The sequence below is a fragment of the Colletotrichum godetiae genome, assembly GCF_030913485.1.
Source record: "Colletotrichum godetiae strain CBS 193.32 chromosome Unknown BDP55scaffold_15, whole genome shotgun sequence".
Lineage (NCBI taxonomy): Eukaryota > Fungi > Ascomycota > Sordariomycetes > Glomerellales > Glomerellaceae > Colletotrichum > Colletotrichum godetiae.
In genome coordinates, this window is record NW_026851263.1 from 486,795 (window position 1) to 507,683 (window position 20,889).

The window sequence follows — 20,889 nt, forward strand, 5'->3', positions numbered from 1 at the left end:
GCGAGTACCTCTGCATGAAACTCCTGAATCATCGAAGTCTTGGTCGCACTCGGGGAGCACCCGCAAGCGCAACTCTGACAAACAGACTTCCTGCGGTGATCCTTGTGGTAGGCTGTAGGTCAGAGGTCAAAACGTCGAGGCGGCAGCTCGAGCGGCGGCGTCGGCACGGTTCGGGGTTTTGGAGGGCGAGAGGGTCATACGATGGCCTCAACGTCGAAACAACGTTTCTAGTAATCGAATGATATATCCACGGGCTATTTGATCAAGGTAAACTTACCTCGAATAACATTCATTCTGCCATATGGATCCGCCTCGACGACTTATACGCATCGGCAATTGCTCCGGCGCCATCAACGACGGCATTGACCAGATTTACCGCCTGGCTAAGCACGGCAATGTAGACGCCATCACAGCCGACTACCTCGCAGAGTTCAACATCGCCTGGAAGGCTATCGAGCTCCAGACCCAACCAGAGTTAGGATACGAGCCAAACTTCCTCGAGCAACTCGCATGGCACAACGGCGACGCAGCGCGCCTCGTCGCCGAGAAACGCATCAAAATCGTCCACGACGGCGGAGCTCTGAATCCTCGGGGCCTCGCCGAGAAGACGCAGGCGTACTTTGAGAGCCTTGGCATCCGTGACGTCAAGGTCGCCTGGGTGAGCGGCGACAATGTGACCGACGCTGTAAGACACGGCGCGTTCGGGCGAGTCATGCATCTCGACCAGCCCGGCGTCAAGTTTGATCCGCATTCGCAGGGTAGCGATCTCCTCGCTGCCAACGCCTACACGGGCATGGCGGGCATCGTGCGTGCGCTGGAACTCGGCGCCGATATCGTCGTCTGCGGGAGATGTACCGATGCGAGTCCCGTGATGGGGCTTGCGGCGTGGTGGCATAGGTGGAAGACGACGGAGCACGATTCGCTTGCTGCGAGTCTTATGGCCGGGCACTTGATTGAGTGCGGGCCGTATGTGACGGGAGGGAACTACTGCGGTCAGCGCGAGGTGCCGGATCTCCATCACGCCGGGTTCCCGATTGCGGAGATCGGAGCCGACGGCGGTGTTGTCATCACGAAGCCGGAGGGTTCGAATGGGCTGATGTCTGTGGACACTTGCAAGGCGCAACTGCTTTATGAGATACAAGGCGTCTACTATCTCAATCCGGATGTCATAGCCGACATTGAGAGTGCATCCTTTACGCAGTTGGGTAAAAACCGTGTTCAACTATCAGGCGTCAAGGGGTTGCCGCCACCGTCCACGGCCAAGCTGTCGATCTGCTTTATGGGAGGGTACCAGGCCGAGATCTCAGCGTATGCGACTGGCCTGGACACCGACTTCAAGTTCGAAGTGCTCAAGAGCCAGGTGTTGGGCCAGATCAACCAGTCAGATTTCACAACCTTCAGCATCGAGAAGTATGGTTCATCGTTGGCAGATCCACGATCACAGAAGTCATGCACGACGCAGTTCCGTATGTTTGCACAGTCTCGGACAAAGACAGCGTTTGAGCACTTCAAGAGAGCAATCTTCTACAACGGCTTGCAAGGCTATTGCGGTCTTCATCTGGGCATGGACTGGAGGACCATGGAGCCGAGGCCGTACGTCAGGTATTTCCCAGCACTAATTTTGCAGTCCCGGATTCCCCTTGCTGTGAGCTTTGTTGGTGGTGAGCAGCAACATGCCGTCGAGGCGCGTCAAGATGGTGGCACAATCCCTCGCCAGCCCGATTATGATGCCATAGTGCCGTTGTCGAAGGTCCCGTTATCTAGGACAGTGAAGAGGCCACTTGGAGACCTCGTCTTCGCGCGTAGCGGTGACAAGGGAGGCAACGCGAACGTGGGCTTCTGGGTACGCAATGCTTTAGCGTGGCCCTGGTTGCAGGCTTTCATGACAAGAAAGAGACTTATTGAGCTGCTGGGAGACGACTGGCAAGCTCGTTATGTGGTGGAAAGATGCGAGTTCCCAGGGCTCTGGGCTGTCCATTTTGTCATCAAGGGGATCTTACAGGAGGGCGTTAGCAGCAGCAGCGTACTTGATGGGTTCGCGAAAAGCCTAGGGGAGTTTCTACGTGCCAGAGTTGTTAGTCTGCCAGTTGACTTAGTCAAGGTTGAAGATGACCGCCGGCCGCGTGGGTTTGAAAGCCGTGCCCGATTCTCAAGATTATGAAGTCTGACCATATGTATGTATAGCCGAGGAAACATCCTCTTAGAAACAAAATCAAGAATAAGAGGAAATGGAAATGGACAATAGCTTTGATCAAAGCACCTATGTCGTATGCGAAGGTCATGTCTCTTTCGTGGAGTGACCTTTCTCCACGATTGACCGAGGGCATTGGGGGCACTGCGGAGTACCTCGGCCAAGGTTCAAGCGCCTGAATGCGCTATTTCGGCAGTGCGAAAGCGTAGTCGGTCATCTTACTTAGCGGTCTGTGTCCCCTGACATTTCATCCAGTTGCTGACCTCAAATCTGTTGTCGTCAACCTCTCTATCAGCAACCGCATCGTTTCCTACCGTACTAGATACAGCTCTAACTTCAGCCTATCATTAACGAGACCAAACACGATGGCTTCGAGCGATAGACCAATCAAGAACGCGTCTGGTCGTTACGACAATGTTGACTTCCGCAAAGCAGCTGGCTATGAGCATTACCCCATCAAGTGCGCCTACAACCGTCGTGATGTTCTCCTCTTTGTAAGCATCATGGCCACGTCTTCTAGTACCTAATGCTCTTGAATGCCTGTACTTTCCCTGGATCAAGGAGAGCGCCAACTAAAAGACGTCTTAGGCCAATGCCATCGGCTGTCAGAAAGAAGAGCTACATTTCCTCTACGAACTGCACCCAAACTTTGCCGCGTTCCCCACGTTTCCAATCAACCTCGCCTTTAAGCAGACGGACCAGGACGTCTTTGACTTTATTGCCCGCACCGTGACCGGCCATGTCCCGGGTTGTCCGCCATTTGACGCCCAACGCTCTGTGGACGGGGAGCGAGGCATCGAGATACTTGGACCAATTCCCGTGTCTTCGGATGGGCTTGATCTGGAGATTCGAAGCAAAGTCATAGGAGTTTATGACAAAGGTATGTAGGCATTACGCTGGAGAACATGAAGCCTGGGTTAGTTGACTTTTTGCAGGCGGCGCAATGATCCTTGAAGCAGAACAGCTGCTGGTCGACAAGAAGACCAGCACAGCTTACACCAAAATGACATCCACCGCATTCGGCATAGGACAAGGCGGCTACAACGGCCCCCGGGGCCCAACAAAGCCGGTCATCAAGGCACCGGACCGCGCCCCAGATGCCGTGCACACCATCAAGACCACCCCGGAGGCGGCTCTGCTGTACCGCCTCTGCGGTGACTACAACCCGCTCCACGCAGACGAGGCGTTTGGACAGCGCGCTGGGTTCAAGGGGTCTATCCTCCAAGGCTTAGGCACCTGGAACATGGCGGCACATGGCCTGCTACAGAAGTTGGGCGGCAGCGACCCAAGTCGTTTTAGAGCTTACGGGGCTAGGTTCAAGAGCGTCGTTTATCCCGGAGATACTCTCGAGACGCGCATGTGGGTTGTCAAAAGCCTAGATGGAGTGGACGATGTTGTCTTTGAGACGATTGTCAAGGACGATGGGCGAGTTGCTCTGTAAGTCTGCTCCTGGTGACATACTCAGCACCCACGTCGGATCTGGTGAGACGGGATGCTGACGATCATCAAGATCCAATGGCTACGCCAAGATTTTGCAAGCGAAACCAAAGATGTGATCTTTATGCTGTGCACGCGGAAGTTTTCCAGGGATACAGCCGGCAGCATTCAGAGGGGATTTCTGTTTTTGAGGCAGATTTTGCGCCGTGTATCATATTCATCCAAACTTGGACTCAGTCGCGAATATAGGTCCATCTGTGCTGCTGTAATACCGGCTGTCTTATGATCTTTTGAGTCAGAAGAAGCAGAAAGAGTTGTTCTCCTTGAGTCGGCAGAGTTTGGAGTGAAGGAAACGATGACACTGGCCAACAGGTTGAGTGAGGCTTGCCCGTGCGGATGTGGATTGTTCGTAAGAAGCATCCCGTCGGCGTGCCAGGCAATGCCAGCCAGAGCTCATGGGTAAAACCTTCTGCTCAAGAGCACGGAACATAACCTATGCTGTGCACTAGGACACACATCCATGCAGGTATTTCGAGATAGCATCAAAAATGAAGTCAAGTGTTCATGAGGGCCCAAAATCCAAAAGTTGCGTCGAGGGGGAATCGAACCCCCGGCTCCCCGACGCTGCTGGATGGCAACGGAGAATTTTACCACTAAACCATCGACGCTGTTTATTGGACGTTGAACCAAGCCTCTCAGATTTTCTTGTACCAAGCTCGCGAGCTCGCGAGAAATTTGACGTGGATCATCGAGTTGCGAGCCTACAAATGCGAAGGAAACCACTTGGGATCCCTCTTCTCGCGATATGCTGCCAGTCCTTCAGTCGCGTTCTTACTCCGGAGCATCGCTTCTGCCCACAACTCCTGTCCGCGCATAGTCGCTCTGCTGACCCCCGTCTCCCATGCTTCTCGCGCCGCCAATCGCGAGATAATAACGCTGTCCGGACTTAGTGTCGCGATCTGACTGGCATAGTCGAGTGCTCTCTCAAGCAGCTTCTCTTGAGGGACGATATCTTTGACCAATCCCCAATTGTGCGCCTCCTCTACAGACATTGTCCGGCCTGTGAGGACCAGGTCCATCGTTCGGTGGTTGCCGAAGAGCATCATGCAACGAGGCAATGCTCCTGCGAGGGCAGAGACGCCACGGAGGACTTCGGGCAGACGAAATGTTGCGTTTGGCGAAGCGAAAATGACATCTGCGTTGAGTATGGCTTCGAAACCGCCGCCTGCATGCCACACACATTAGCTCTGTCTTAACACATGCATCCACGGCGATCTCTTCGGGTTCCAATAGTGAGCATACCGTGAGCATGGCCGTTGCACGCGACAATGATTGGTTTCCTGCCGGTTCGATTGCTCATGCCCGCAAACTGACCCAGCGGGTAGTCGAAGGCGACATCATTTGTCTTGATTATATCCAATCTCTGCTTCAGATCCATCCCGGCGCAAAAGGCCTTGGTTCCGGCCCCCGTAAACACGGCGCATCGCAGCTCCGGTTCGGCATCATACCATTTCCACAATGCGCCGAGCTCTATTGTCGCCTCCACGGGGAGACAGTTCATATGCTCCGGCCGGTCGATTGTGACAAGAAGGATGTGTTTTCGAGGGAAGGATATTAGACTGTGTTCGACATGCGGGTAGGGGTTCTCTATCCAGGAAGGGACTGGCTTCTTCGTCCTCGGCGTAGCCATTTTTCGTGTATCGCTTGGCTGTAAGTCTTACTTGGGGTTACCTAGTGTCGCTGTCGTGGGACGTTGCGCAACCTGCAGTGGTCTCGTAGCCTCCTCTCGTTGCACTTGTGAGGCTTCGATGGCTCTGGTGTCTTAATGAGTCGAATCAGATCTGCATCATCGTTCTCGCCAAGTTGACCAGCAGACTATCACAACATGTCGTGGACATGTCGAGCCACATTGTGACACCCAACTTCGCGGCCAGTGCACGGTGACCTGCCACGCATGCTTCAGTGCCCGTAGACGAGGACGAGCACACCCACGCAACCCCCCAACGATCCGTTGACGGATGCTCCCTAGCGAGTCTCACAGGCATGCCGCCTCGGCACGTCAAGCGGGAACATCCCTGGGGCTCACCACCGCGGGGTGTCCCACGTTTTCGTTGTCCCTCTTTCACCCGCTACAAAGACGCACAGAAACGTGTTTCCCGCTGAGCACGATTGCAGAGCGAGTCAAAGCCCCTGCGAAACCTGGCGCAATGGCCGTCGAGGACGGCCAAAGCATCGGGGATGTGTGCCATGCAAACTCAAGGCTTCTTACCTTCTACCGATGGACGCGCCGCGGAAGACAGCCGAGTGGGGGTAAGTAAATCTTGGATCTGGGGTGTTTCCTTCGAGAATTAGATGCCAGGATTGTCTTGTGCTCTAGGCCTTTGTTTGAGCCGGCGAGGCTTAACAGCGGACGGAATTTTGCAAACGGGCTTCGCCACAAGCACTTGACATCGTGATAATATCACCGAGTGAAGAACGTGATCGCCGCTCCTCGCGCTATCAGCAAGACTTCATCAATTAGCTCGGAACCAAGCTAGACTAGGACACCAAAACTTCGACATGACGGACTTCAAGACAGAATCACCACCACCGGCGACGCCAGCCTTTCTCAAGCTCTCATACCCAGCTCCCCGCGTATTGCTTGTGCGCATGGACAGGCCAAAAGACCTCAACGCCATGTCCACAGCGGCCCAGTGGGAGATGGACTCAATCTGGAAATGGTATGACCAAGAACCCAATCTCAGCGTCGCAATCATCACAGGCACGGGAAGGGCCTTTTCGGCCGGAGCAGATCTCAAGGAGTGGAACAACAGCATGGCCGCAGACGCCGATCCAAGCCAGCGCATGGGCAATGCGCCTGCTTTCAAGCCGTTGAGTAGGAGATTGGGCAAGAAACCAGTCATTGCGGCCGTCAACGGTCTCGCCATGGGTGGCGGGTGCGAGTTCATCGTCAACTGCGACCTCGTCGTCGCTGCTGAGGACGCTTACTTTGGGCTTCCCGAGGTCAAGAGAGGCATCGCGGCCATAGGCGGAGCTTTGCCGCGACTCATACGGACCATCGGACTTCAGAGAGCAAGCGAATTTGCGCTTACAGGGCGCAATGTCTCAGCGCAAGAGATGGAGCAATGGGGCATCGTGAACAAGGTGGTGCCCAAGGAAAAGGTCGTCGAGGAGGCGGTGCGTTATGCTAAGATGATTGCAGCCAACTCCCCGGATGCCATTATATGCACGCGAGCTGGTTTGAGGCAGGGCTGGGAGACGGCATCCGTAGAGCGGGCAGTCGAGTGGACGCTGGAGAAGGAGTTTGCGGAGCTGCAAAGGGGCGAGAACATGCTCGAAGGCCTCAAAGCATTCTCTGAGAAACGAGATCCCCGTTGGAAAGGTAGCAAGCTGTGAGAAGGATGGGGTCTACACTAATTCCAAACATGCCGTTCGAAAGGAAAAAGAAGATCCCGTCTGATGGGAAACCCGGACGAACTAGATCTGTGTGGCCCTCTTCCCCAAAGCTTTTGCTCGACCACCGTCTAGACTAATCAAACCCGTCGTCCGAAACCGGTTGAGATCAACTAGCTAGGTTCGTCCTTCTTTGTAAATAGTCGATATGTAGAATAACCTGCCAGGGACTTGGGTTGGTTGCGCTGGCAGCTGCACGTTTTTGTCAGCGTTGCAGATAGACCAGGTGATAGGAAGTGAGGGCAGCCATCACCAATATTGCCCATCACATCAGACTGTGTACCATCGGTCCGGCCCCAAAACGGGTTTCAACTATCAATGCCCAAAAGGCGCAGTCCTCTTCACCAACTCGACGTCCCATCCCGATTCAACATTTTGAGTCAGCAGCGAGCTAATGATTCGAACTACCGTCGCAGCCAGATGCGGAAATCCCAAAGTCGGTGTGCTCAGGTCGTGTGGTGGTCTTCCCCGCAGGCCGGCGCAGGGAATGGCCCCGGCTGCACAACCAGACTCCGTGAAAGAGTTTCGGAGAGGTTCGAGTCTTCCGGGGGATACCTTGGTGTGCGTATGCCGTTGGACGGTGAAGCCGCGTTGCGTATGAAAGAGGGAGGGGCGGGCGGGCAAAGAGACAGACAGGCAGACAGACAGCAAGCAGGTCAGACCAAGGCTGCATTGCATGTCTTGGGGTTCATCTCACTGCTTGACCTTGACCCGTCAACCACCCTTTTCGACACTACGCCGCACATATACAGTCCTCCATCGACGTTTATAGATGGCAGGTTGGACGCGAAAGGTTGTATAAGACTTGAGCACGGCCTCGAGCGCGCAAGATCCCGACCATCGAAACCTGTGTGACGACTTTCTATTCGAATACCGACATACTGCGAGCTGGTTCCCGCATATCGATATACCGATCATCCATCATGGATATTTCCAAGAACGAATCCTATCGCGAGTTCGATGGGGCTTCGCTGGAGAAGTACCGTGAATTCGACCGCGATACCGACCGAGACGATGCTTCTTCGATCCGTTCCGAGGCGCTCGGTGATGACCTCCCTCCCGGTTACTACTACTCACCTCAGTTCCTCGGGGCTATGGCGGTTTGTCAAGATCTTGGCTGAAATTTGAATCTTCACTGATATCATCCTAGGGGTTTTGTCTTTCAGCAATGTCGGCATACATCTTCCTGATCCTGCCAACCAACGTGCTGACATTCATCAACGCTGATATCGGTGAGTCTATCTGGCTAAGCCATGAAAGATGCCATATGCTTATCCTAGATAGGTCCGAGTCCGTATATCTCTTGGGTCAACATTGCCAGAACCCTCTCGCTGTCGTTCACCTATACGATCCTGGGCCGCTTGTCGGATCTTTTCGGCAGACGCTGGTTCTTCATCGGAGGCAACGTCGTCGCCATTGTTGGTATCATTGTCTGTGCTGTTGCACACAATGTCGAGACTCTCATCGTTGGTGCCGCCATCTACGGCCTGGGTGAGACGGTTCAGCTGAGCTTCAACGTCGCTGTCGGCGAACTGGTTCCCAACAAGTACCGCCCTATCGTCTTGTCCCTCATCTTCTTGACCAACGCCCCTATCTCCGCGTTTGGTCCTTTTGTTGGTAAGTCGATGGCGAATCACCCATAATATTATGGGTACTAACTGAGTTTCAGCCCGAAAGTTCGTCGAGAACCCCAATCTGAGCTGGAGGTGGTGCTTCTACATCAACATCATCGCCGTGGGTCTCGCAATTGTCCTGTTGTACCTCTTCTATCACCCACCCACCTTTGAGCTTCTCCACGACCGCAAGACCAAGCGCGAGTTGCTCAAGGAGCTTGACTGTAAGCTTACTCATTTGCTGAACCTCCGATACTCTTCTATACTGACGTACTACATAGACCTTGGAATCTTCCTCTGGACTTCTGGCCTCACTCTCCTCCTCATGGGTGTATCGTGGGGAGGCGTCATGTTCCCTTGGGACTCGGCAGCTACCATTGCGAGCTTGGTTCTCGGCGTTGTTTTGCTGGTGGCACTCTTCTGCTGGGAAGCCTTTGCAGACTTGAAGTATCCTGCTATTCCTGTCAAGTTCTTCGCCAACCGAGGCTTCATGGCACTTGTCTGCTGCGCAACAGTTGCTACAGTGAGTCCATGTTCGAGATTTTGCCCTTGAGAGAATCTACTAATAAGGTACGACCACAGATGTTTTACTATTCCGCCGTTCTCCTGTGGCCGCAACAGGTCCAGGCCCTGTACACGACCGACATCACCTACGGTGGTTGGCTTTCGGTGAGCAGAGCCCTAATTTGCATCCTCGTCAGTGACTTACATGTGCTAGTCTACCGTGGCGAGCGCGACGGCACTCGGTCAAGTTTGCGCTGGAGGTATAGTAAAATGGGGAGGCAACGTTCGCTACTGGATCATTTTCTCGACCTTTTGCATGGTCGGCTTCGTCGGAGCGCTCGCATCTCTTACCCCCGAAACGCTGAACACCGGAATCGCCCTCACGATCCTAGGCCCCTTCTTCGTGGGCTTCATCGAGCTGGCGTCCCTCGCCCTGGCGCCCCTATTCTGCAAACCCTCAGATATCGGCCTCGCCTCGGGTCTGTTGGCGTCCATCCGCTCGGCTGGAGGCTCTATTGCCGTCGCTGTCTACACGACGATCCTGTCCAATCGCCTGGCAACGGAGATTCCGGCAGCTATCCGCGGCCCAGCTGTTGCTGCGGGCTTGCCTTCAAGCCAGCTTCCGGCACTTGCCAAAGCAGTCCAGGCCGGCAAGCTGGCCGCTTTCCCTGGCTTAACCAGTGCTGTCAAGGCTGCGGTGGCAAAGGTGCTGCCGGATGCGTACTCAAAGGCGTTTGAGACGGTTTACCTGGCGAGTCTGGGCTTCGGAGCCATTGCTATTGTCGGGTGCCTGTTCTCCAAGGATGCCCAGAAGCATCTGACGAACAAGGTGGAGAGGAGGATGGGTGATGGAAAGAAAACCTAGGAGAGTGGATGAAGAATCTGGATGGCTGGGGAGAAGTGGTTCACTCATCTGTGTAAAGATCGTCACATTTGTAGACAGGTTGTGAAAACGTTCATCGCACGATTTGGCCCAAAGCGCTGATCACCTCAGTTTCCTTCGCATCAGGTGGAATGTGATAGACTGCCACCAAAACCCCTCGTACCTTGGGTAGTTGACGACTAAAGTGAGATTTATTGCATCGACTACGCTTCAAATCGCTCAAAAATCCCTCATAACTTACAATAATGACACTTCCTGGCCTTTCCGTGCAATTGCTGCATCTACATCAAATTCCATTGTCCCATCTTTCCAAGCCTCGTCAAGAACCTCCCAAGTAGCTCTAGCTAGTTGGAAGAGATATCTCTTCTCGGCAGCAGCGCGTACCTCATCCACGGTTTGCTTCCAGTCAGAATGTCGCTTGAGGAGCCTAGTCTCGAGACATGCCGTTATCAGAGGGAATACAATGCCATTTCGGCACAAAAGATGCTGGTTCTCAGACAACTGGCACGCCACATCAAAGAGGTGAAGTCCTGATACCAGACGATACAAGACGATTTCTGAACTCGGTGATACGTCCTGCTGATCGTCGCCGACGAATTGGGCATCTTTTCGCGCGGCGTTCCTGCGTTGCTCGCGTCTGCGGATGTGAAGCAGTCCGGCAAACCTCCAGCAATCCCACAGCAAGCACTGAACATATTCACCCATTTCACCTGGCCACCCCCAAAAACGACTGATGGAAACTTCAGCTGTCTCGAAAGGTGTATCGGAGAAGATGTCGAGAAGCGACTGTGGTACACCGGTGACGACCTCCAGACCCCCAACTCTTCCGCCCTTCCAGGAGTCTTGAACTTTTCGAAAACGTCGCCAAATACCCATGGAGGGGCATTGTCTCCCCAGAACGAGGCAGGGCATGTCCATGAGGCCGATGAACTCCAAGGCGTGTCGGACTGAGAGGTCGTGCTCGGGATTGGGTTTAAGATATGCCATAGAAGTATTCAAATGAAAGGACTCGGCGAGTAAGCCAATGACCGGGGTACATGGCTGAGCTTGAAGGAACTGTTGATATCCCTTTGATTAGCTACAAGATCTATTCCATATCTGAATATCGTGATTCAATAGGCACCAGATGATGGATCCTAGGGTCCGCCGGACTTAGTTGGTTATCGCCGGACCGACTTACTTGGAGAACACAGAGTAGTACGCCAGAGCAGGCTGTGGCAGCTGGCAGGACATCGTAGTGGACCACGATTTCGCGCCGAAACTCCTTCAGAGCAGTGTCGATGTACTCCATGGAGGAGACAGACATGTCTGAGCTGCCTTCATCGAGATAGGCTTGAATAGCAGAAGATAGTAGCACAAGAGATTTACTCTTAGCAGACATCTCAACAAAGAAGGGCTGGACCCACGAGCACACCGATGTACTGTAAAGGCCCATGAGGCCTGTGCGGAGGACTGTGAGCGTCATTCCCTGTTAGCGACCTTGATATACGGGATATCCTATCGAGTCAGCACCAACGCAGTTGTGACATACACTTATGGAAGAGATCATCCGTAACATGCGTTGTCTGGACGTGGGGACTGGGACGACTTGGGAGGGCGACCTGGCTTGAGATACTGTCAAGTTCGGTAGGAGTGCCAGTGCTACTACTACCTTCGCCAACAGCAGGATGGTTCGTAGCACCGTCTACCCAGCGCAGGGGCGTCGAGTATCCGGGGCATTGGATCCCTCGTTGGGTGCAGGCTTCGCAGAACGGGCGGCGGCGGTCACACTTCCGTTTCCGCCGCCGGCAGCTCATACAACCGCCGCGAGCGCGTTGCATCTTGTTCTTTCAAATCTTGAGAACGACGGTTCAAAATGGGCTTCATAGCCGTTGGAAATGGATGTTTTCCCCAAAATACACATACACATGCAGACACGGAAAAGTAGATTAGACAAAGATGCCGGCATGGAGCCTTACTTAGCCTCTGTGGCTACGATTCAGGGAAAATTGGGACCGGCCAAACGGAGCACAGACTACGGATTCCCCAGCATGATTCAGGGCTAGGAACATCAAAGTTAGACCGCAATGGTTAGCGAGTATAGGTGGCCACTAGAGTGTAGCACTGCCGACCCCACGCACGGTAACCGGTGCGTAGTAGATTTCCGCATACCTTAACGAAGGCTGACAATGACGGCAATGGCGGATCACAAGTGCCCTCTTCGGTAGGTTCCGATGATAGTTGCCGGGGGATTCTTTATTCAATGCAGTAGCTTTAGCATTGTTTTGACCTTGTGAGCGGAGTTTGGGTTAGCAAGGTGTACGTGTTATCCACACGAGTTGCCGGCTAAGTAGTTGGGCGATGCTCTTATTAATGTCCAGCGTTGAGGATCTTGTCAATGATGCCGACAGCTTCCAAGCACTCCTCATCGCGGAACCTTGGCGCAATAACCTGGACTGCACAAGGTGCGCCATCAGTAGCTTCGGGGATGTCTTCAAAGTTCAAGGTTAGAAACATCAGCGCAAGTTTCTTATTTCTGAAGGCCGGGGACGGATCTTACAATCAGGCACAAACTCCGCGATGGCCTTTTGTGGCTCAGAGTCTCGCGTCGCGGATGCAGTGCCAAAGGGAATGACTGCTGCAGGGTACTGTTTGAAATTACATTAGCGACCTATTAGGATGCTCCCGAAGATTTCTAAGCATCGAGCGGAGCAATCAACACTCACGTCAATCAAACTCCACATGACTGTATACACGGGGAGGCCAAAGGTGTCGTGTGGGACGGCTGTGCATGATGCACCAGGAGCCAATACAATGTCTAGATCGTGCTGTTGCCAGGTCTGGCTCCATGATTGGGCATAAGCTGCGCGAGCCATGTTCAGTCCTGTAAACTGGCTCGGGATATCCAGCTTTGGATCCACAGGGAAGTCTCCGGTAGAGAATGGGTGCATTCCTTTGGCAACAGAGGCAACAAATGGCTCTCCAAAGTCGGCAACAGCTGGTGCAGAGATGCTGAAGTATTGATACGAGATTCTCGCACCAAGAGCCGCGCTGCGCTTGGCTTCCGGTGCAAGATGTACAACTTTGTGTCCAGCTTTCTCGAGAACGGACGCCGCCTCAGCCAGATTCCGGCGTACAGGAGGATGTAGGGTGTATTCGGGATCTTCGGGCAAGATGCCGATCGTCAATGGTTTTGATCGAGGCTCGTCAAGGCTTCTCCAGGAGAGATTGATCGCGGTGCCGTCGTACTTCCACGGGTTGAGCTTAGTCACAACCTCCATGAAAAGCGACAAGTCGTCAGCTGAGGTGGCCAACGGACCGAGAGCGGGCATGACAGCCGACATCCAGTTGATTGGCCACGGGGAGAGAGACTGCCCTGAGAAAGGTACACGATCCACGGTTGGCTTGAAGCCGTACAAGCCGCAGCAGAAAGCTGGGATGCGCACGGAACCGGCCAGATCGCTACCGATGCCCAAAGGTGATCCACGGAACGCTACGAGCGCTCCCTCGCCTCCACTAGAGCCTCCAGCTGTCAACTTTGTATTGTGCGGGTTGAGTGTTCGGCCGAAGATGTTGTTCTCGGAATCGCAAGTCTGAACAGATCGCGTTAGCGAATGTTGTTAAAGCGATGCTATGTCTGTGTAGGGTAGATCGCTACCATCATTGTTTGTGGAATATTGGTCTTGCAACTAGCAAAAGATCCTGTCATTAGGTCTTCCCATCTAAGCAATGTATCTGCCAGATACTCAACTTACTAGAGAACCGCTCCAGCGTCAAGAAGCAGCTTGACAAGAGCCGCGTTGCCTTTGGGAGGGGCTTGCTTGAGGAACTCGACATAGCCCACTGTCGCAGAGTGCCCATTTACGTGGAAGCTATCCTGTTTGAATCAAGTCGTTGTTGTCAGGTGAATTCAGTTCCAGAGCCCCTTTGTTGTGAACCAACCTTGAGACTGATTGGCAAGCCATGGAGGGGTCCAACGACTTTGCCAGTTTCTCGTAACTGCCGGTCGAGCCATCGAGCTCTTTCGATTCCGTCTTCGAAAAATATCTCGGTGAGGCAGGAAGTCTGACGAAAAGAGAACATCAGCCCGTTGCTTCTGTTCCGTGGATGGTTAATAACAAGCAAAGTCAAAGGACTTACCAGCTGCTGAGCAACGGCTGCCCGCTTGCAGTACGCATTTGCCACTTTCTCGGCGCTGAGCACTCCTAGCCGAAGGTATCGCACCAGCTCGCGAGCCGTGTAATTCTCAGTTATATCGATTTCTTTGCTGTCGAGGATGCCCGAGTTCTTGGCTGCTTGGAGATCGATGAGGCGGCCCTCTTCTGCCGTGCCGACACCGCGAAGCTGGCTTAGCTTGTCATTGTCCAAGAGCCATGCTGACGGAATCTTCTCCTTCTGCTCTTTTCGGTGCTTGCGAGCGATCTGTTCCCAGTCTGCCATGTTTGATTACCAAAGGGAGGTAATCGAGAATCAACGGAAAAGTCGCTGATGATTTGCAAACAAATTAGGCTCGAGCTTGGATGATAGGGCGCACCTCCTTGCCATGATCACGAGGGAATTGGAGCAGTCGATATATACATGACAGAGTGAAGAACCAAGGTCAGTGTTCTACGGAAGTTCTTCTCCCCTGACTGTGACTGTTCCTTCGACTCCCTCTTCTGCACATCATCTGAAAGCGCTGGCGGCGCACTTCATAGCCCAATTGGGATAGCATTGCCGCTTAGTGATTAGCCCTCCACAAATCCATTCCGGTGGCTAACACCAAGATCTCTGCACCTCTCGGAATGCAGATACTCGACAGCCTCACGATGTCCAGATTTCACCATTTGCCAAGGCTAAGGAAAGTCCCGACATCGCCCGTTGAGTGTTCAGTGTTGTGATGCCTCGAGGTGTTCCGAGCTGTGTTCCGAACGTGTGTCCGTCGGAGTCCGTCTTGGTCGAAGAAGTCACAAAGAACCAGTCAACAACTCAACATAGATACAGGCTCGGGCAGAAACCCGACAACGAACACTTGAATCTATCAACGCACAGTATCTCCAGTCCAGAGTAGTCGTGGTGGAGTGGGATCGCGCGTGATACTTCTATGGTCTAGCGATAGTGCATGACACCAACAGGCTACTACAACTCGAGGTCTAAAATCTACATGCAGTTACACCTTTCAGGATCCCCTACTAAAATCACCAAAGTCTGAGAAATTCTTATCGTCTGTATTGGGATAGTAAGGAGCTGTCACCAAGTGCTACGAAAATCAACGAGGCAAGGACTCGCGTGGTGCAATGTAATGTGATTGTGGGATGGTTATTCTTTGGTACTGTGCTTAATGGCGTAACCCAGTCGTAATTGGCCTTCGACATGGATTTTTGCGACATGGACGGAGTAAAGTCTGCATGTGGTAATCACGTCAGACAGTTGTCATATACACCGTCGCGTGTCGCGGGGCAGCATTTGACCCATCAGAGACTGAGGAAAATAATCGGACTGAATAGGCTGTATTAACATCTGAACTCTACAGGTATAACATGCAGGTAAAGTTTGGTTACAACTTGGGCAAGCGGGTTTCCTCCGATTAACCCACCGGAGACAGGCGGGGCCGCGCAATTCCGGCACACCGTGATTGACCGCGATTATCTAAGCAGGGCAAACACAAGACGGAGAGAGAGGAATCAATACTTCTTCATAATAGTTCTCGCACAATTTCACAATCTGCTATTCTGCATACTCATGGGGATTGTTACCCGCATTGGGTAATTGTAGCCGCCACGCCTTGGCGACGAATTAGATCAGCTGGAACTCGTCCCATATTGTGTGATTTCCCTTGAAAGCTGATCTTTTGCGCCAGTAAAGCTGGGGAAAAAAAAAACCACCACATGCTGGATGTTGACCTGTGTGGCCTGGCAGCAACAACGCAAATTCATGACCAAGCCGCGTTATCCAACGAACATGAGGCTCGTGACATAAATCGACTCCAGCTACCGTCCAGGCGCCATCTTTAAATCTGCGGTTTGCTCACAGCTGTTTATTTTATGTTGCTTTGACTCTACGATGCACCGGAATGATGTGCAACAAGTCCTGAGTTCGAAGTAGCTGGCGGCAGTGTCTCTAGGTCCCACCGCGATGCTGAAAATGGAGTCAAGTCAGAGGAGGAGCGCCCACATAGTTCCACCCACTCTCATCACACTGAATTGTCGTACGAGAATGATGGGAAAGAGAAGCTCCAAATTAGAGCACTTGAATCACGGTCAATTTTTTGAATTTGAGAACCATTATGATCAGATACCTGATTTAAGAAATCAAACAAAAAGAACAGTTGTCTGTCTCCTCTTCCAGAATCGAACTAGAGACCTTTCGATGGATGTGGATATACCATTACAGTCGAACGTGATGAACCAACTACACCAAGAGGAGGTTACAATGGATAGGCGCTGCTGTCTACTTATACCTCGATACTTGCAAACAGAACGAACAGCTACTTCTGCTTCTACGGCAGTCGCGATAGCTTGATATGCGGGCAATATCCCATTCTCGAACTAGAATCCAAGTTATTCCGACCTTGAGTGGTCTAAGACAGCGCGGCGGTTCCCGCTTTGTGAAGTTACATGTACCCGCCGGAGCACTTTCAGGTCGTCTTCGAGACGTTTCTTTTACAACCGCGTCATTCTACCCAGTGCCGCTTAGTCGATGAAGATCTGTAGCGTTTAACATGCTTAGATCAAGGTATTAAGTCTCGATTTGTCACGGCACAACTTTAGAAGTTCATATCTCTTCGAACACTAAAGTTACATTATTTCACGACTTTTACAATCAAAGCACGCTTACTATTTGTTTATGAAGTTTGACAACGTGCACCTTTGCAGAATCAGCAGGTTTGGAGTTGAAAGCGGAGAATTGGATCTTCCACATGTTGATGTAGGTTCGACCTTATCTGCATCCTTCAGGGATCCGGCAGCAACATTATCAATGATCATTGATCATTGTCTCAGTCACAATACTCAGATGAGATACTATGGAAGCCCTTCAGCTTTAATGACCTTTTCAACTTTCGTGATCAGCTGACATGCATAGCGGCGATAGCTGAAGTTGCTGGCAGCACAAACTTTGGCAATGCAACACAAGGGACCCAACCGTACCTAGTGAAAGACGTCTCCTATCGCGATGTGTCCCAAAACCTCTCACTCTCGAAAACCCCAAGCAATTTAATCTCGTTCAAACGAATTCCTGTGGTCGTTTCCGATCGAAGGATCTGCTTACCGTATCACTATGCTGAGTTGGGCGGTACGAAGCTGCTGCCTAGAGTTAGCCAAGGACTAGGCGTTCAACTACATTAACGCTACCCGCCTTGTGGAACCCAACCTTTCTCTTATACCTGAAATTGGCAGGTCTTCGGGGACCTTCTTATACACATCGGTGACCTACTTACAGTTATCGGTGACCTCAGCATACTTGATGACTCGCATTCGAGCGGTGTGATAAGGCTTACGGCTCGAAGCACTCTGGAAACGATGGTGCAATTGAGCATCTCGTACCTATATCCTAGTCATTTTTACATCACACAAGGTACATAACATAATTATCTTTGGCGGCAAATTGTTGGACGAGGATCATGGTAAAGGCACGGCAACTGGTATGATGCTGCCTGGGAAGGAGAAGACGGGTGTCATGGCGCATTTGGATTAAGTAACCGCAGTCGTTCCAATCATGAGAAAATTCAACTTCAGCTCACCTCTGGAATGGATTATAAGACTGTAACTCGTTCCTTGATCTTGAGTTGATGCTCAGTGAAAACCACACGACCTTGAACTCGCACCTCATCTCCTGTCTTCAATAACCAAGCTATCAACTTATCATCACAAAGGTAAATAGTGAAGCAGAAGCAGCGAGTCAATCCTTTAAACACCATGACTAATATACATTCAGTCAAAATGCGCTTCCCTATGTTATCTCTTGTCGCATTCGTCGCAGCACTTGCTGCGGCCCAGCAATGTACCCCAGGCCGCTACCAATGCAGGTCTGTCTCTTTGCCCTATCCCCTGACGTGTATATGAACTGATCTCTTGGTGTAGATCGAATGTCTTTCCCGCGGTCTGTGACGCCTCTGGCAATTGGGTAATTCTTCAGCGATGCCCGAACAACTGGCGCTGTATTGAGAACAACGGCAGCGTGACCTGCTCGCCCTAGCTCACTGTATCTTGGAGCTTGGAAATTGAGCTTGTGGCGATACACAGTTCAATATCAAAGACTTCGCCAAACGGAGCCAACTCACGAGGAGTAACGATGTGAGGCTATGTACTCGTATTCATGGTCGCATCAGATAGCTTGTTCATAACTTTGCAAACACCATCGTTAAAACCGGCTCTTCCAAGCTGGACGCCATGGTCCATCTCTCCGTTCCATCCCCTCAACTTCATCAAACCCGTCTGAAATATACATGAAATCAAGATGAAGGGTCCTGAGTTATAGCCAAGGAATTCAGAACTCAATTGACGAAGCTGTCGCTGGTCTTTATTAGTTGCAGAATGGCTTATGATTGGGTTGAATTCAGCGTTCATGCCCAGAAGTCTTCTCTCAACGCAGGATGCCATGGAAACACTACCGATCGACGGGAGTGCCCCCGGAAGAAACAAAGCCCGTTCACCCAACGCCCGATAAGTAGTTCAGGCCCGAGCTCGTCGTAAAAGTCTACTGACTCCAAGTTGCGTCCACGAACCTGAATCGATACGTGCTTATCGATGTCGTTTGGGTACAGTGATTCCGAAGACTCCTTCATCGGCTTGGAAGAAGTGAACACGTAGACTGAGTCGAGTCAACTATCGGATTCCACCAGAGTTGTATTTGGTCTTACCTGGATCGTCGTCTTCCTTCTCCGTGTCACCTTCGGAATACTCCCCAAAGTCGCTCTCGCTGACGGAATCGGAATCAACATCGCAGCAACCGGTGGCGGAACTTGCGTCTGAATCCTCGTATGGGTCATCAAACACCACGACACCATCATCTGCATCATCTCTTTGTTCTTCTTCTTCTTCTTCTTCCTCTTCCTCTTCCTCTTCCATGTCTTCTAGTACGAAAATACCACAGTAGCTATACGGCTGGTCATCAAGAAGGCCGCCAAGTGCCAGTGGCTTCTGCGCATCCATTGCCGCCACAATTATCCTGGCCATTGTCCACATGTACTTTCCGGAGAAAGATTCCTCTTCCATCAGTCGTATACACTTGTCAATGAATTGCTTAAGCTTACGCACGAGAGGATAATTGCCAATATGGCGGATGGCATCTCGTAGCTGCGTAAGACGCTCTATGGTGTGCCCCCGTCGGCTCCTCCCATTATGTTGTCTTCTGTATTCTGGAGAAAACATTGCATAATCTTCCGGCATTATAATAAGACCTAGACGCCACAGATGCCCATAAGTCTGCAAGCCCTCATGTGTTAGCCGAACATCAATGAACCGGCATTCATTGTTGAAGACAAGAGGGCGCCGCAGTAGAGGTGGGCAGAAGCCATCAAAGGACTGTTCTGTGATGAAGGCGGCAACTGTTTGACTCCGACACCTCGCTAAAGAAACCTCCTCCTTCTCTTCGAGAGCGTTCTTTATAATCTCTCCATTCAATAGGTAGAGGGCGAGCATGGAAAGACTCATACTATGTGATCCTTGCCGCAAGATGGCGTCATCTAGCCTGATGGAGTATTGGCAGCAATTTGCGACTATGGCCAATCTGTCGTGGCAGAATTTGATGCCGCGTGACTCGATATCTCGTATGATCCTCGGCGATTGTGACCAGCGGGCCGAATATTGTCCGTCGGGCATGGTCTCCCGTAATAGGAACTCGTAATTGGAAGCTCTCTCAAGAATTCGTTCGGCAACGCCGGACATATCGAGAACTCCGGAATTCCTCTCTGCAATGATACAGGCTTGGCACAGCTTTGTGGATTCTGTCTGGAACTTTCGAGATGAGATCAATAACTCGCCAGCCATTTTGATACCGGATTTTTCGAATACGTGTTTGTTCCGCCTCTTCGTCTTCACCATTGCATTGTTTATTGAATGAGAGATGAGCAGAGTCATCTTTCCATCGCAGCGATAGTTCTCTTGAAAAGTCCACGCTCTTGTCCACCAAAGATCGGAAGTAATTGCATCAAGAAGAGTCACGGCTCGACGAAGCCGTTCGAGAGGACCATTTGTCGTGGTCCTCGAGCGGAAATCCCCAGAAGCCTGTGTTGTCACAAAGCTACCATTGAGAATGTCTGCGAGAAGGCCAAGCTCTTCGCACGATTCGATCGGCCGTGCTAGCAAAGCAATGGGGTGGTCACTCAAGTCGTAGACCAGATCCATAGCCTGCATCCCTTGAGTCTTCTCCGGTCCCGGCTCTTGGCAGATACAGTGCCTATCTATCCATACGTATCGCAGATTCTCATGGGCTTCTGTGTATCGCCGTATGCGGTTGAAGACCCGGTTCCGGACATCGGAAACTTTGGAGTCGCCGTCAAGCTCTTCGACTTCATGCTTGCCGGCGGTAGAACTTTCGTAAGATTCGGAAATTCCCCATGTCCACGATACGGCCACATAGTTCGGCTCGTCGAAGGCATTCAGGCCTCGTTTGCGGAGCCACCTCGGATGACCATCTTCAGATACTGAATCGCGGGTTTGTGGGGGGCGCTTTCGGCTTTTATCAAGATACAGACAGTCGAGGTTCTGGAGGAAATGAAGTGATTTCGATTGCTCGATAGTAGCGGTCTGGATCTCCAGGAGCTGACGGACAAGGGACTGCCCACCAGCCGACTGTATCGAAGATAATGGTTGGTCCTGATCGTCCACATCTACTCGCGGCTCCGCCAT

At 52.0% G+C, this 20,889-nt stretch overlaps 9 protein-coding genes and 2 non-coding genes across 11 annotated transcripts; 4 read left to right on the plus strand and 7 right to left on the minus strand.

Moving 5' to 3' along the window:
- Positions 1 to 301: 301 nt before the first annotated feature.
- Positions 302 to 2,161, plus strand: BDP55DRAFT_549464 (uncharacterized protein; the record flags this gene model as incomplete). Its single annotated transcript, XM_060568931.1, has 1 exon — positions 302 to 2,161. The coding sequence occupies one exon, from the start codon at positions 302 to 304 to the stop codon at positions 2,159 to 2,161; it is 1,860 nt and encodes a 619-aa protein (XP_060431138.1).
- A 302-nt stretch (positions 2,162 to 2,463) lies between these two features.
- On the plus strand, positions 2,464 to 4,188 carry BDP55DRAFT_660063 (HotDog domain-containing protein). The gene is made up of 4 exons (XM_060574592.1): positions 2,464 to 2,685; positions 2,780 to 3,071; positions 3,127 to 3,628; positions 3,702 to 4,188. Exons 1-4 carry the CDS (start codon positions 2,557 to 2,559, stop codon positions 3,745 to 3,747), a joined length of 969 nt encoding a protein of 322 aa, XP_060431139.1. The 5' UTR covers positions 2,464 to 2,556; the 3' UTR covers positions 3,748 to 4,188.
- A 27-nt stretch (positions 4,189 to 4,215) lies between these two features.
- On the minus strand, positions 4,216 to 4,296 carry BDP55DRAFT_t133. The gene has a single exon. It is a non-coding gene; the product is annotated as a tRNA-Gly (tRNA).
- Positions 4,288 to 5,593, minus strand: BDP55DRAFT_767337 (carnitinyl-CoA dehydratase). The gene is made up of 2 exons (XM_060580985.1): positions 4,931 to 5,593; positions 4,288 to 4,853 (listed from the first exon to the last, which is right to left on the minus strand). The coding sequence occupies exons 1-2, from the start codon at positions 5,316 to 5,318 to the stop codon at positions 4,390 to 4,392; spliced, it is 852 nt and encodes a 283-aa protein (XP_060431140.1). The 5' UTR covers positions 5,319 to 5,593; the 3' UTR covers positions 4,288 to 4,389.
- Positions 5,594 to 5,770: 177 nt separating this feature from the next.
- On the plus strand, positions 5,771 to 7,241 carry BDP55DRAFT_660066 (enoyl-CoA hydratase/isomerase). The gene has a single exon (XM_060574593.1). The coding sequence runs from the start codon at positions 6,188 to 6,190 to the stop codon at positions 7,022 to 7,024; it is 837 nt and encodes a 278-aa protein (XP_060431141.1). The 5' UTR covers positions 5,771 to 6,187; the 3' UTR covers positions 7,025 to 7,241.
- A 15-nt stretch (positions 7,242 to 7,256) lies between these two features.
- On the minus strand, positions 7,257 to 7,759 carry BDP55DRAFT_714282 (uncharacterized protein; the record flags this gene model as incomplete). The annotated part of the gene is made up of 1 exon (XM_060578265.1): positions 7,257 to 7,759. One exon carries the CDS (start codon positions 7,757 to 7,759, stop codon positions 7,397 to 7,399), a length of 363 nt encoding a protein of 120 aa, XP_060431142.1. The 3' UTR covers positions 7,257 to 7,396.
- Positions 7,755 to 10,063, plus strand: BDP55DRAFT_740705 (fungal trichothecene efflux pump; the record flags this gene model as incomplete). Its single annotated transcript, XM_060580426.1, has 7 exons — positions 7,755 to 8,181; positions 8,232 to 8,313; positions 8,366 to 8,698; positions 8,751 to 8,918; positions 8,976 to 9,217; positions 9,277 to 9,363; positions 9,413 to 10,063. Exons 1-7 carry the CDS (start codon positions 8,005 to 8,007, stop codon positions 10,061 to 10,063), a joined length of 1,740 nt encoding a protein of 579 aa, XP_060431143.1. The 5' UTR covers positions 7,755 to 8,004.
- A 143-nt stretch (positions 10,064 to 10,206) lies between these two features.
- On the minus strand, positions 10,207 to 11,978 carry BDP55DRAFT_703261 (uncharacterized protein). The gene is made up of 3 exons (XM_060577956.1): positions 11,613 to 11,978; positions 11,262 to 11,533; positions 10,207 to 11,137 (listed from the first exon to the last, which is right to left on the minus strand). Exons 1-3 carry the CDS (start codon positions 11,899 to 11,901, stop codon positions 10,319 to 10,321), a joined length of 1,380 nt encoding a protein of 459 aa, XP_060431144.1. The 5' UTR covers positions 11,902 to 11,978; the 3' UTR covers positions 10,207 to 10,318.
- A 452-nt stretch (positions 11,979 to 12,430) lies between these two features.
- On the minus strand, positions 12,431 to 14,500 carry BDP55DRAFT_607958 (amidase signature domain-containing protein; the record flags this gene model as incomplete). The annotated part of the gene is made up of 7 exons (XM_060571129.1): positions 12,431 to 12,552; positions 12,621 to 12,708; positions 12,787 to 13,653; positions 13,719 to 13,749; positions 13,816 to 13,937; positions 14,003 to 14,125; positions 14,201 to 14,500. 7 exons carry the CDS (start codon positions 14,498 to 14,500, stop codon positions 12,431 to 12,433), a joined length of 1,653 nt encoding a protein of 550 aa, XP_060431145.1.
- A 1,874-nt stretch (positions 14,501 to 16,374) lies between these two features.
- BDP55DRAFT_t132 lies at positions 16,375 to 16,465 on the minus strand. Its single transcript has one exon. It is a non-coding gene; the product is annotated as a tRNA-Tyr (tRNA).
- A 2,137-nt stretch (positions 16,466 to 18,602) lies between these two features.
- Positions 18,603 to 20,889, minus strand: BDP55DRAFT_727390 (heterokaryon incompatibility protein-domain-containing protein; the record flags this gene model as incomplete). Its single annotated transcript, XM_060579304.1, has 2 exons — positions 18,603 to 18,850; positions 18,900 to 20,889. The coding sequence occupies 2 exons, from the start codon at positions 20,887 to 20,889 to the stop codon at positions 18,603 to 18,605; spliced, it is 2,238 nt and encodes a 745-aa protein (XP_060431146.1).

What these genes read in the sequence shown, in the direction of transcription:
- BDP55DRAFT_660063 (XM_060574592.1), top strand. Translation starts at nt 2,557, where the DNA reads ATGGCTTCGAGCGATAGACCAATCAAGAACGCGTCTGGTCGTTACGAC. An exon ending in GTCGTGATGTTCTCCTCTTT is followed by an intron (nt 2,686 to 2,779) that starts GTAAGCATCATG and finishes AAGACGTCTTAG; the next exon opens with GCCAATGCCATCGGCTGTCA. An exon ending in CATAGGAGTTTATGACAAAG is followed by an intron (nt 3,072 to 3,126) that starts GTATGTAGGCAT and finishes GACTTTTTGCAG; the next exon opens with GCGGCGCAATGATCCTTGAA.
- BDP55DRAFT_767337 (XM_060580985.1), bottom strand. Translation starts at nt 5,318, where the DNA reads ATGGCTACGCCGAGGACGAAGAAGCCAGTCCCTTCCTGGATAGAGAAC. An exon ending in GTGCAACGGCCATGCTCACG is followed by an intron (nt 4,854 to 4,930) that starts GTATGCTCACTA and finishes TGTGGCATGCAG; the next exon opens with GCGGCGGTTTCGAAGCCATA.
- BDP55DRAFT_660066 (XM_060574593.1), top strand. Translation starts at nt 6,188, where the DNA reads ATGACGGACTTCAAGACAGAATCACCACCACCGGCGACGCCAGCCTTT.
- BDP55DRAFT_703261 (XM_060577956.1), bottom strand. Translation starts at nt 11,901, where the DNA reads ATGCAACGCGCTCGCGGCGGTTGTATGAGCTGCCGGCGGCGGAAACGG. An exon ending in GGATGATCTCTTCCATAAGT is followed by an intron (nt 11,534 to 11,612) that starts GTATGTCACAAC and finishes TGACGCTCACAG; the next exon opens with TCCTCCGCACAGGCCTCATG. An exon ending in TACTACTCTGTGTTCTCCAA is followed by an intron (nt 11,138 to 11,261) that starts GTAAGTCGGTCC and finishes GGATATCAACAG; the next exon opens with TTCCTTCAAGCTCAGCCATG.